The following is a 14,354-nucleotide window of genomic DNA, read 5'->3' on the forward strand; positions in this document are numbered from 1 at the left end:
ATTACCATTATAGTGTTAGCTAACACCTCCATCACCTCACATAATTACCATTCCTTTTTTGTGGTGAGAATATTTAAGATCTACTCACCAACTCTGAGTATATAACACAGTATTATTAGCTATAATCACCATACCATATATTAGAGCCCCAGAACTTATCTTTTAACTAAAAGCTTGTACCCTTTGACCAATGTCTCCCATTTTCTCCAATACCATCCCCTGGTTAACGACCCTTCTATTCTCTGTTTCTATGAGTTCAGCTTTTTTAGATTCCACATATAAGTGATGTCATACAGTATTTGACTTTCTTTGTCTGACTTATTTAACTTAGCACAGTGCCCTCAGGATTCATCCAAGTTGTCACTAATGGAAGGATTTCCTTTTCTCATGACTGAATAATAGTCCATTGTGTGTGTGTGTGTGTGTGTGTGTGTGTGTGTGTGTGTGTGTGTGTGTGTGTGTGTGTGTGTGTCTTGGCTCTTGTGAATAATAAAATCTGGTTTTTTTTCAGATTTTTATTGGAGTATAGTTGATTTACAATGTTGTATTAGTTTCAGGTATGCGGCAAAGTGAACGAGTTATACATATATCCACTCTTTGTTTTTAGATTCTTTTCCCATATAGGCCATTACAGAGTAGTGAGTAGAGTTCCCTGTGCTATACAGCAGGTTCTTATTAGTTATCTATTTTATATATAGTAGTGTGTATATGTCAATCCCAATCTCCCAATTTATCCCTCCCAAAATGTGTTATTTAAAAAAAAACATTTTACTGACGTATAATAGTCATATAGAAAAAGTGTATATATCATAAGTGTACAGCTATTACTAAGTGATCATATCTGTGATATTAACACCAGATCAAGAAATAAGATATCACCAGCAGACCAGAAACCCGATCATGCTTCCTCCTGAATAACCTGGTTTTGAGCTGAGCTTTCTCTTGGGGAAGAAAACAACATTCATTATTCATTTTGTCATTTATTTAGCTATCATTTATGCATTCTACAAATAATTATTAAGCACCTACTATTTTCCAAGCATTACTGTGCATATGAGAACAATAGCCATAAACAAAACAGATACAACTCTCTACACTTATGGAGTTTATACTGGAAGAACACAGATCATAGATGATGCGAATAAATAAAATGTAATAGCAAGGGGGAAATAAAGTAGAAAAATGCTATAGTAAATGCTGGGATACAATTTTAAGTAGCTTGTACAGGAAAGAGCTCTCTGAGAAGGTGACATTTGCACCTCCTAAAGGGATCAATTCCATACATGTAAGTGAGGGGAGAACATTCCAAGAAGAGGAACAGCAAAGCCTTGAGGCAGGGATCACAGTACAGCAAGGAGCCCAGTAAAGTTGACAGAGTGACCACAGAGACAGTTATAAAGGAGGCAATCATTAAAGTAACAGGAGGCCATCTTATGTAGGATTTTGTAGATCATTTTAAAGGCGTTAGCTATTATTCTGAATGAAGGTTTTGAAAAGAGCAGTGACGTGATGTGATTTATGTTTTGAAAGAATGCCTCTGCCTGCTGAATTGAAAATACACTGCAGAAGGACAAGAGAAAAAGCTAGACAGCTAGTTAGCCACAGCAGTAATCCACAGAGGCTGGTTTATACTATGGTGGTAGTGGTGGAGGTCATGAGAAGTGGATGAATCCTAGGTCTGTTTTGGAGGTGGAGAATTTGTTCAGAGTTGATGTGCTATGTAAGAAAAGAGAAGCATAATTCTGTCTTTGTTGCTTCTTTATAATCCTTTATTTTAGTAGTTCAATCTTGGGGCAGCAGATACCTGAAAAATACTAAGGATATACCTGGTTCAGTCCTACCTTTACCAGTGATTCTTAGAAGAGGCTTGTCTAAACTCTCCCTGAATTATCTCTATTGATAAGGAACTCACCAGAGTCTAAAACAGTCCCTTTAGATGTTTGAATTATTTAACAAAACAAATTAGAAAATACTTCTTTATGCCTCTGAAATAATTATCAACAGACTACTATTACATTTTCTATTTCTTCTCAGAAAGTGGTTTTCAAGGAATTTGTTAATTCCATCTTAAGTGGTCAAATTTATTGGCACACAGTTATTAATAACATTTCCACATTATCCTTTTAATACCTATATTTATATAGTGTACCACTTTTTATTTTTAATATTGCTAATGTGTGTTTCTTGCATTTTGTCAATTTTGTAAATAGTTTATCGATTTATTAATCTTTTCACACAACCAATGTTTGGCTTTGTTCTGTTTTCTATTTCATAAATTTCTTTTCTTTATTATTTGTTTTCTTCTATTTCTTCTGAGCTTAATTTGCTTATTATTTGCTAGTTTCTTGAAATGGAGGTTTATTGATTTTAAAACTTTTTATGTATTTACTTACTTAAAACTCTCCTTCAAATCACTGAGTTAGCTACTGAGTTTTGATATTTTGTATTTTCATTATCATTCAGTTCAAAACACTTCTACATTCCATTATGATTAGAGTCATGAGTTCTTTAGAAGTGTGTTGCTTAATTTCTAAATACTGAGGAATTTTATAGCTATCGTATTTATTACTATAATTATTCCACTGTGATCCTAAAACTTACATTTTATGACTTCAATTTTGAAATTTATCAACACTGGCTTAATGACCCAGAATATGGTCTATTTTGGCAACAACTTCATGTCCACTTGAAAGGAATGTATAGTCTGCAGCTGTCAGATACAGAGGTCTATAAATGTCATTTAGGTCAAGCTGGTTAATTTTGTTTTTCAAATATTATACATTAATATTTTTTGTCTGGGGTATCAATTATAAAAAGAAGTATGTTAATATTTCCATTTATGTTTGCAAATTTGCCTATTTCTCCCTCAGTCAGTCAATTTTTGCCTCAGATATTTTGAAACTATAGGTACATAAATGTTTGGGATTGTTAATTACTGAACTTATTATTTTATAATTAGAAATTCTCTTCTTTATCTCTGCTATTACTTCTTGTCCTAAATTCTACTTTGTGGGATATTAATATAGATATACCACCTTTTGTATGATGAGTGTTTGCATGTATATATTTTTCATCCTTTTACTTTTAACCTACTGGTTGAAATATAAAGATATAGTTAAAGAATCATTAGAGAAATGCAAATCAAAACTACAATGAGGTATCACCTCACACCGATCAGAATGGCCATCATCAAAATATCTACAAATAATAAATGCTGGAGAGGGTGTGGAGAAAAGGGAACCCTCTTGCACTGTTGGTGGGAATGTAAATTGATACAGCCACTATGGAGAACAGTATGGAGGTTCCTTAAAAAACTAAAAATAGCACTACCATATGACCCAGCAATCCCACTACTGGGCATATACCCCGAGAAAACCATAATTCAAAAAGAGTCATGTACCACTATGTTCATTGCAGCTCTATTTACAATAGCCAGGACATGGAGCAACCTAAGTGCCCATTGACAGATGAATGCATAAAGATGTGGCACATATATACATTGGAATATTACTCAGCCATAAAAAGAAATGAAATTGAGTTATTTGTAGTGAGGTGGATGGACCTAGAGTCTGTCATACAGAGTGAAGTAAGTCAGAAAGGGAAAAGCAAATACTGTATGCTAACACATATACACATATATATGGAATGTAAAAAAAAAAGGTTCTGAAGAACCTAGGGGAGGGACAGGAATAAAGACGCAGACGTAGAGAATGGACTTGAGGACACGGGGAGGGGGAAGGGTAAGCTGGGACGAAGTGAGAGAGTGGCATGGACATATATACACTACCAAATGTAAAATAGATAGCTAGTGGGAAGCAGCCACATAGCACAGGGAGATCAGCTCGGTGCTTTGCAACCACCTAGAGGGGTGAGATAGGGAGGGTGGGAGGGAGATGCAGAGGGAGGAGAAATGGAGATATACATATAAGTATAGCTGATTCACTTTGTTATATAGCAGAAACTAACACACCATTGTAAAGCAATTATACTCCAATAAAGATGTTAAAAATAGTTATTATTAAAAAAAGATATAAAGTATACTTCTTGTAAATATTATAAGTTGAGTCATTTTGTTTCTCCAGTCTGATAATGTCTGTTCTTTAACTGAAGTACTTGGTCCTATTAATATTTAATGTAATTATTGACACCACTGAATTTTAGTCTTTCATAATCCTATTTTTAAAATTTCTCTGTGTTTTTTTCCCTTTGGTCCTACTTTAAGATTAATAAAGTTGTTGTTATTATTATTATCATCATCATCATTATTAAACCCACACTTCCAAAAGACTAGCAACAACAAATAATCTTCCTTCTTCTACATGAAAAATCTATGTATTTTTCACCTTGGGAAACATACTGACAACTAACATATACTGAGCACTTAGTGTGTGCCAAACACTGTATTATGTATGCATATAAATGCATTATCTGATTTGATTCCCTAAAACAAATGAGGCAAGAGCTATAATTATTTATGTTTTTCAGATGAGAAACTAAGGCTCAGAGAAATCAGATAAATCACTTCTCTAATTAGTGGCAGAGCTGGGACTCAAAAACCCATATGGTTACCCAGCATTTACCTCTGAGTCTCTCCTTTCTAGATTGTATATAACCAGTGTCTTCATTTAAGAAAAAAAAAAGGGATATTATTTCTTGCATGGTAGTTTTTGTCCTATGGGCATACCTCAGTTTATCTGTGCCCAGTATCATGTAGGATTTCTGTTTTCTTATTGCTTTGTTTTTCCTTGTATCTTGGTTTAGCTACTTAACTTCCCTAGTAAAAAGAAGCCAAATCTAGGAGGTTAAATCTACCTAACAGTGGTGTGAAACGAATATGTGAGTTTGTATAACCTATGTTACAGTTCCTTTACTAACCATTTATTCATACATGATTGAGGAAATCAAGAGGTTTTCCCCAAGCTCATATCTCTTGAGTGCCATTGAGCAAATGTACTTTATGTTTTGCTTGTTCAGAACTCTGAGATGTGCAAACACTACCGAGTATTACCCAGGATGGGTTACCTTTGTCCAGTGGATTTACAGCCTGTCTGTGGTGATGATGGCCAGACATACGGCAATCCTTGCAGGCTCTGTCATGAAAATCTGTAAGTATACAAGTCCAATGAGTCCATCTTCCAGTGTAGAGGCTCTTGATGACAGTGCTGACCCACAGCAGTGTACTGATATGAATGTGAGGTGTGTTGCAAACAATTTACTAATCGTAGCAGTTAAAATTCAAATGTTGTGAATGATCTTATTCATGCATAAAATAGAGAGGATTTAAGGTTATCCCTTTAATAAAACTGTTCATATAGTTTACTGAGTGGAAGAGAAAGGAAAAAGTGGTGGGGTTACAATAATTAGAGAAAATCTAAGCCCATGTGCACTCATGGGAGCGTGAACATCATCTACCCTTCGTGTAAAGAGAAAAAAGTTGAAAATCATTGCGATACAGAGTCAGCCCAGCCTCTAATCTCTAATGGCCTTATGACTACCTGATAGTCACAGATTTCCCATCCTCTCCAAGTCTTCTTGGAGCAGGAAGTGCTATCGTGCAGAAGAAAGCACACTGGAGCAACCGGCAGACCTATTCTCAATTTATCACAATCTATCTGCAGGCATATTATCTCATCCTGAGATTCACTTTCTTCCCTGGAAAACTTGAGATAGTTCTCTGGGCCAGCTGACTTCACAGGATTATTGAGAAGAATAGCGATTTTTATTTTAGTTAAATACAAGGAATTTGTTTTAATACTTTAATTATTGGTTGTAGATTTGTTGTTGCTTTTCTGCTCGAATGCTATTTACTCTCACCTCCATTCACATTCTTCACCTGTTCCCAGCCTTCATTTGACCAGCTTTAAATAAGGGCATGGTGGCAAATCTTGACTTTTCTACCCCACCCCACCTCAGACTTACATTGCAGTCCATATATGTTCATTCTCTCCTTCTTAGAACACTGTAAGCAAGGCCCAGAATTTGAGGATGGGACTGATATCCTGCTTTTCAATCCCAGGAAAATATCTGAATTTACATTTATTTCCTTTTAAATCAACTAACTCACAAAAGCAAGAGCCATTCTGCAGTTCATATACATAGACTAAAATCTGAATATGAGTGCTTTATGTGTTATATCTGTAAGTCAGTCACTTTCATATTCACAGTTTCACTGAATCCTCACTGCTCACTACAGAGTGGTATCATCTTCATTGCACAGATGGTTAATCTGAGGCTCAGAGTCCAGGTAATTTGTTTAAAATGACAAAGCTAGGAAGTAGATCAGACTGGATTTTAATCTTGTTGATTTGGGTCTAAACACAGTTTTCTTTTCTCTCCACTACACTACTGTTATATCCAAGGCAGTAGTTCCTTAAACATTTGGGGAGCAAAGATTCCTTTGATAATATAGAGAAAGTTACCTCTTTCCACAAAGGAAAAGAAAATGCTGAAACATTAAAAATCTGTATGCATAATATCTGTGGGCACATAAATCTCTTGAGATCTATCCATGGATCTTACAGAGTTTTAATAATTAAGGAATCTTAATTCTTAAATGTCTTAAATGTTTAAGGAATGAGTACAACCATTCATGAATCTGTTGCTATATATGTCTTATTTTCACCCCAGAAATCCTTCAACTTCTCTTTATTGTAAATGTCAGGCCCTAAGTTATCCATCCAGTGCTCTACAAGCATTCCATTCACTGTATAAACCCACAGTAAGTTTACTCAAGGGAGCTTCAGAAATTACAGAAATGCCCATAATAAAAATATTGATAAAGGCTTGTTTAGCTAAAGAACTGTGAGTATACATTAGGAAGAGAAGATTCAGGCTAACCCAGGCAAGATGGAACATTATTGGTTTCCATGGTCTTAGAGGAAGTTATAGGGAAGCAGTTTCAACTTGCACAATGTTCAAAGACAAAATGAACTGTCCTGATAGACAGTGAGTTTCCTATCACCAGAGCAAACAAGTAGATGTTTGCTATATAATATTTCTTACGAGAAAGGCATTAAAATTCATCTTTTAAGATTCTTTCCAACTATTGATATAAAATTCATACTCTATGATCATATATTGTTATATTTTATAACATACATATAGAATTTATATATATTTATATAAAGTACATTTTACAAAATATATTCTATTTTATAATCTCCAAGTCACATTATAGGTATCCAATAAAGTCAAACTTCTCTCTGGGATCCGGTTTTCCCATCTATAAAATAATGGCTTTTGCTCTAGATGATCTCCAAGTTTATTTCTGACATTCAACAATTCCATGACTGTATAGTGTACAGGAGAATGAAATGTGATGAAATAGATCCAGGCCTGGAGCACAAATCTGGGGCTCAATCAGGAGAGAGAGAATAAACCTGAATGATGCCTACTGGAAAATAGTTGAATGCAGATCCCGGCCCCTACCCCTAATTTCAGTTCTGGTTTGATGCCCAAATGTCATATTGATCCTTGGTTGTGTTTTGTCTTTTTTTTTCATTATAACTTTGAGTTTCCCCATCTTTGAAACTTCCTCTTCTGTTTTAGAATACACCAAACTAATATACGCATACGCAGTGAAGGAAGGTGTGAGGAGAGCAACCCAGAAACAACACCTCTCAGCATGCCAGCATCTGTAAGTACACCGGTGTTCATGATTACAGTGTTAGAACCAGGTGGTTCTGCTTCTGTTCTCTTGAACTGAGTGATGGACAGTTCTCTGGCCAGGGAAATGATACTAGGTTAGATAACCCCAGAATTGGTCAAATCTTCGTTGTGAAGATAAGTGATTACTGAAATATGTGGAAATAAAAATATAGTAGTTAACATTTTTAAATGTTTACAGTTTACTGGGATCAATGACAGACTATGAGGAATGTACATAATGTAACACTTCTGCAGAGTTGATTTTATTTTCTGTGATCTGCAATACAAAGATGAGACAGAGACCAAGCGAGGTCAGATACTGAAAGAAGTGGACTTAAACCTTATATCCTCGTATCAATACTTTGCATTAAGCTGTTTACCAACATGAAAAGTTGCCTTTTTCATTTAAATCCCTACAAGGATGTTATGACACACATTACAGTACTTTCACCTTATCTGAGGTTTTGCTTTCCATGGTTGTAGTTACCCAAGGTCCAAAAATACTAAATGGAAAATTCCAAAAATAAACAACTCACAAGTTTTAAATTATGTGCTGTTCTGAGTAGCATGATGAGATCCTGTACCGTCCTGCTCCATCTCACCTTTTTCCAGCATAGCCCACCTCTTAGTCACTTACTAGCCATCTAGGTTATCAGATCAACTGTCATGACATCACAGTCTTTTGTTCAAATAACCCTTATTTGAAGGAATAATGCCCCCAGAGTGCAAGAGTAGTGACACTGGCAATTTGTATATGCCAAAGAAAAGCCCAAAAGTTCTTCTTCTATGTGCAAAGTAAAAGTTCTCACCTTAATAAGGGGGAAAAAAAATATTGTGTGCTGAGGTGCTCAGACCTTTGGTAAGAATGAATCTTCTATCCACGAAATTGTGAAGAAGGAAAAAGAAATCTGTTAGTTTTGCTGCTCCACCTCAAAGTGCACAAGTTACAGCCACATTGTGTGATAAGTGCTTAGTTAAGATGGAAAAGGCATTAGATTTGTGGGTGGAAGACATGAATAGAAAATGTGTTCTGACTGGTGGCAAGGTGCTGGGCCAGAAAGCATCAAGCCTCTACCAAGACTTCAGCAAGGGATGCCGTGAAATCAGTGACACCAAGCCATTTACTACAAGTAAAGTATGGTTACAGAGATTCAGGAATAGATTTGGACTGAAAAATATAAAAATTACTGGAGTGGCTGCGTCTGCCAGTGAAGAAGCTGTGCCACATTTCTGACAGTTGAAAAGGTTGATTAAAGAGAAAGGATGTCATACAAAACAAGTCTTCAATTACAATGAGGCTCCTCTGAAAGAAGATACCCAACAGAACCTGCATTCATAAAAGTGCAAAGGAGGCACCAAGGCATAAAACATGGAAAGCCAGATTAACTCTGGTACATACCACAGGGCATATGATTAAGCCAGGCATAGTATACAGAGTGAAGAACCCACTTGCTCTCAAAAACAAAAATTATCTGCCTGTGTTCTGATACCATAATCAGAAAGCATGGGTGACAGCCATCTTGTTTATGGAATGATACCACCAATGCTTCAACCCAGAAGTGAAAAAATACTTGGAAGAGGAAGGCTTGGAATTTAAAGTCCTCCTAATAACAGACAATGCACCTGGCCATCCTGAATCTATTTGCTATGAAAATGAAAATTTCAAGGTTGTATTTTTGCTTCTATATATAACCTCATGACTTCAGCCCCTTGACCAGGGCATCATTCAATTTGTCAAGGTCACATACACCCGCCTGGTATTTGATTACATTTGATCAGCAATTGATGCAGACCCTAATCTGGACAAAATGCACTGCTGGAAACCATTCACTATTGCTGACACAATAACATTCCTCGAAGCTGCAATGGATAAATTAGACCTAGAAACTGTAAATGCCTGCTGGAAAAATGTATGAAGTCATGAATGATTTTAAAGGCTTCCTGGGGATCAATGGAGAAGTTAGGAAAATCATTCACAGGGCAAGACAAGTTGACGGAGAAGGATATTCTGACATGCTCGATGAAGTGGAAGAACATATTGAAGGCCACTGAGAAGTGTTAAAGACTGAGGAATTGGAAGAACTTACTGAGTCATCTACAGAGGGAGAGGAAGATGAAGAAATTGAAGCAGAACCAGCAATGTGAACATTACCAAAATTTGCCAAAGTGTTTCAAATTGCACAGATATTAAAGGAAAAAATTATGGAATACGATCCTTGGATGGAACACAGCATTAAAGTCACCCGTATGATCACCAAAGGATTACAACCTTTGCAGCAACACTTTGATGAGTTAGAAAAAAAGAGTGACACCTTCCGATTACAATGTCCTTCCAAAAGTTTTTGGCAAAAAAACCCTTAAGCTATCAAAGATTCCCAACCATTGACATTATCTGCTCCTGTCATCCAGACATCAACATCGTCATAGTTTGATGGATTACCTGAAGCAGATGATCCTCCTTGTGACCTATTCAGAAGGTCAATGGTAGCCTAATGCTATGTCACAGTACCTATGTCATTCACCTCAATCTCATCACACAGGCACTGTATTATATCACCACAAGAAGGGGTGAGTACAGTGCAATAAGATATTTGAGAGAGAGAGAGAGAGAGAGAGAGAGAGAGAGAGAGGACCACATTCACATAACTTTATAATTGTTTATTTTATTATTGTTGTTGTTAATCTCTAACTGTGCCTAATTTATAAATTAAACTTTATCAGAGGTATGTATGTATAGGAAAAAAGCATAGTATATATGGGGTTGGGTGCTATCTGTGGTTTCAGGCATCCACTGGGGATCTTGGAACATATATCCCGAGGGTAAGGAAGACCAATGTGTTGAGTTTAACATTCTCCCTGGTGATGGCATTTGAGGAATCTCTTCCTCAGGCAAGATGATATGTGACCTGGGGAAAAAACTAGGAATTTTCAAATAAGAGAAAACTTTTTGTCACCAGATAAATATGGGTTCAGAGTTTTTGATGTTTTTCATATGTGAGACCTTTGGCAAATCACATAAATACGTAAACCAGAGCTCTCACTGAGTTATTGAAAATATTTAATAAATACTTTTAAGCATTTGGCCCAGTGTTTAAAAAGCAATGGCATTTATTATTATTATCAGGCCTAGGAGCCTAAAGTATGAATGTAGAGAAACAGACCCTGGCACAATGCTTATTTCTTTTAAATAATTTTAATAAATTTATATTTGGTATTAAAATATACTTATCTTTAATAAAACAATATTTTAGTAAGATTTGATAGCTAGTTATTATTATTCACAACTGTTTTTACTCTATTCCACTGGCACAGAAAGCTTTGGCAATAATGGAATTAAATACAGTTCTGCCAGACGTGAGGATCTTAAGCAATACTAGATGAGACCATATTCAGAAGAACTCAGCGAGCCTTGATATGGGAAAGTGGAAAAACAAGAGCTATAAGCTAGGTGTTTCTGGTTTCACACTGGCAGCTGGAACGCAGGGTAGGAGGCAGGGTACTGGAATGAAGTCAGGAGACCTTCACTGTTTTCTCATGTGGGTTAAAAAAGTCATATATCTACTCTGGGCATTACACATATATAAAGAGAGGTTTTAAACTTTTGCTCTAGTCCCTATGTTGTGTTGGCTATCTTCTTAATCTTATTAGATATAAACTGTTAGTGGTCTGCTTCTCATTTTATTGCCAGAATATCCTGTCTCCCCATCTTAAAAACATACCTGGTCACGTACATCTCAAACAGGGAGGTAAAAATAATCTTTATGCAAGTCTTATAGACCACACCTTAGACTATGCCTTGCTGTAATCTCATGTAGACAACATGATGCAAACTACTTTATGAGGAATCTGCCATAGAATAATACTAATAAGATGTATTTATTCAAATAATGAAGCATCTTGCCAGAGCTAAGAACAAAAGGTTTTGCAACTTCCTTCCTTTCATTTTGGGGTGTTTTTTTTCTCGCTAGAGTTATATAACAGGCATTATTAATGACAGGAATTATTTATGGTTTTATCTGATGGAACAAATCATTAGAGCAAGAGGTGTCCTGGGCATGGGTTCAATTCCTGCTGTATGATTCAATTATGTGACATTGGATACCCCAAGGTGATATGGGTGGGTCATGGCTCAGGACTGCTCTGAAAACCATTATGGGTGTAAATCCTGGAGGCTGGAAACTATTGCCTAAACCTTGTTCCTCTGTAGAAGATTCTCTAAGAGAGTCTGGAATCCCAAGAATGAATAAAAGGCCTGGCAGTCACAACTTTCCTGGAAAAATAGACTGAAAATCCTACTTTTACTTCCTATTCTACGAGGTACTTTTCATTATCCAGTAACTACTAAGATTAATTTAATATAGAGCTTTATCTGCTCTTTCCTTCTGCGTCCTCACAGTAAATCTGTATTTAGGGCAGGGATCATTATCTTTCCCACTTTACAGAAAATCAGCCTGGGAGAAATCCTGCAATTTACCAAAGTTAATCAGTATTTGTTCGGGGTCCACTGTAGCCCTGACTTCATTTCTTGTGCTCTGCCACCATCCTTTAGTTGTCAGGAGATTCTGAAAACCAAGGGCTCTAGAAAAGGCATTATCTCAATTAAATAAAGATTAGCTACACTGGAAGGAAATTCCTATGTTAAGAAAAATACCAGTACTATTTTCTGAGATGAATAAATGACTATTCTCAATTCCATGACAAAGATTTTCCAGGATTCAACAAGACCATAGCTTGCCAACTCAAATCAAAGGAAGCCTGATGGGGTTAATGTGAGAACTAAAGTGGAGGTTTGAGTTTGGAATAATAATGCTGCTAGTGTTCCAGGTAGTACCAGCAGACAAGATGCAGTTACCTTTTTTAAAAATTTAAACGTTGATTTAATGTTTTAAATGTTGATTTCAAGAATATACAACTACATGGATGAGTCAGGCAGGAAGACAGCTGATTAAAATCTCATGGCCTAAAACAAACTATAATAGTAAAGCATTAACTGTTAGAGGAATTAGACTTAAGTCCTGACCAAATGTGACATCTTGGCAAGTCAGTGAACTTCTCTGAAGTTTAATTTATTCCTTTGTGAAAAGATGTGAATGACACCTTCCTTTTTTCATTACCATGACGGTCTCATGTAATCAAGAGCAGAGTTCATTTTTGTATCCACCTCAACAGGTAGTATATACTAGATACTCAATAAATACTCACTGAATCAATGGAATAAAATGTGAAAGTGATTTGAAATTGTGCATTCTTAGCAGAATGCAGGAATCTATGGATTTCTTTGACTATGTTATTACCATCATAAATGTATAGCCTGCATTTCTACAATGTCTTTGAGTTTCTAACATCTAACCTACCCATCTTCTCTTGTAGGTCAAATGATGAAAGAGTTGGTGAAAGCCGTGAGGGAAAATGTGTATTCCAATTCTGAATTGCCTACCTTCACCATCTGTATATACAAAGAATTCTTCAGAGCTCGTCTTATTTACTATAGAAAACAATACAGAACTGTTGGGGGAATGGACTCACTGACTTTCAGTCTTTTCCATCTCTTTCCTCCTAGATTCTGTGATCTGAGGGCACAGAGACATCTTCACCCAATCTGTGCTGTAGAAACCTCCTGATCACAATGCTGTCTGTCCAACTGCTTGTTCAATAAAAGTAAACCCCGCAGAACGCCATTTCTGGGATTTCTTTGTCACTGCCTGGAAAATAGGAACTTGTTTTTGCAGAAGCTGAATGAACTCTACCTTTTTGTTTTTCTAAGCCTATAGGTGGATGGAGAATGCTTTCTTCAAATTCAAGTTGCTGTCACGGCTGGGAAGGAATGTCTAGAAGAGAGGTGGGGATGTAGGGGTTCCCAGGCAGCCAACAGCTATATAAAGCCAAACCAGATATGAATCAATAATTCATAATTTCCTGTATCAGGGCCTTGGACCCATACATAGTCTGGGGGAAGACCAAGGCAACAAGAGTTACCAAGCCCCATGTCAAGTGCTCAAGAGCTACATGTATTATAGCTAGAGGCTACTAAACTAGACAACAACCTAATACACATGAGAAATCCACCAGAGAATATAAGCACTAGATAGCAGATGGAACACGTATAAGCTCCTGCCTCAGTGCTGAAACACTCTCATGCTCAGAACCTTGCTACCGGTGTCCTGTGACAGTATCTAGTTACATTGTTCACTTGCAGATTCCAGGCTAATGCTGAACACACCGTAGATGGAGGAAGCTGTGGGGAATCCACCATGCTTCTAGTTGTTCTCAGCTCTAGAACTGTGCTGGGAATGGCAGGCCTACTTGGATTTGGGGAGTTAATTTTGTATTGATTCCTCTGCCCTTTTTCTTTTAGATAAGTTGCCACTAGGCCCATTATAGTAGGATTTTATGATCTTTGTCCTCTTTAACTGAGTGAAGATAAATCATTCCCTATGTTTTTTTTTTTCTTTTTATGTTATCATTAAGAAAAAAGAAAGAAGACTTGTAAATCATTTTTCAAGCAGGAAAACACAGAGCCATTTTAGAAAAAAAAAAAAAAAATGAGAAAACAATGTTGCTATTTTCTTTGGTAATTCCAGGACATACAGAATGGGTTTACAGATACTATAACATCTGAGATTGTATCTCCTTCTTGGTTATTTCTAGGAAATCCAGAAATACCATTTTCCTGGCCAAGACATATGATTTTTGAGAAGTAGTCACTT

The 14,354-nt window shown here is 36.4% G+C and overlaps 1 protein-coding gene across 3 annotated transcripts in view; it reads left to right on the plus strand.

Moving 5' to 3' along the window:
* Positions 1-13,320, plus strand: part of SPINK5 (serine peptidase inhibitor Kazal type 5) — a 69,641-nt gene extending 56,321 nt beyond the window's left edge. For 2 of the 3 annotated variants that reach the window (XR_010942169.1, XR_010942170.1), the window contains 4 exons: positions 4,975-5,105; positions 7,549-7,636; positions 11,855-11,964; positions 13,018-13,320. Coding sequence is in view for 1 of the 3 variants with exons in the window: in XM_067732181.1 (XP_067588282.1) it covers positions 4,975-5,105; positions 7,549-7,636; positions 13,018-13,026 (228 nt within the window). In the remaining 2 variants the exon portion in view is untranslated. The remainder of the gene's footprint in view (positions 1-4,974; positions 5,106-7,548; positions 7,637-11,854; positions 11,965-13,017) is intronic. The other variant, XM_067732181.1, reaches the window with a different exon arrangement.
* Positions 13,321-14,354: the final 1,034 nt, after the last annotated feature.

Source organism: Pseudorca crassidens, chromosome 3 (genome assembly GCF_039906515.1).
Source record: "Pseudorca crassidens isolate mPseCra1 chromosome 3, mPseCra1.hap1, whole genome shotgun sequence".
Classification (NCBI taxonomy): Eukaryota; Metazoa; Chordata; class Mammalia; order Artiodactyla; family Delphinidae; genus Pseudorca; species Pseudorca crassidens.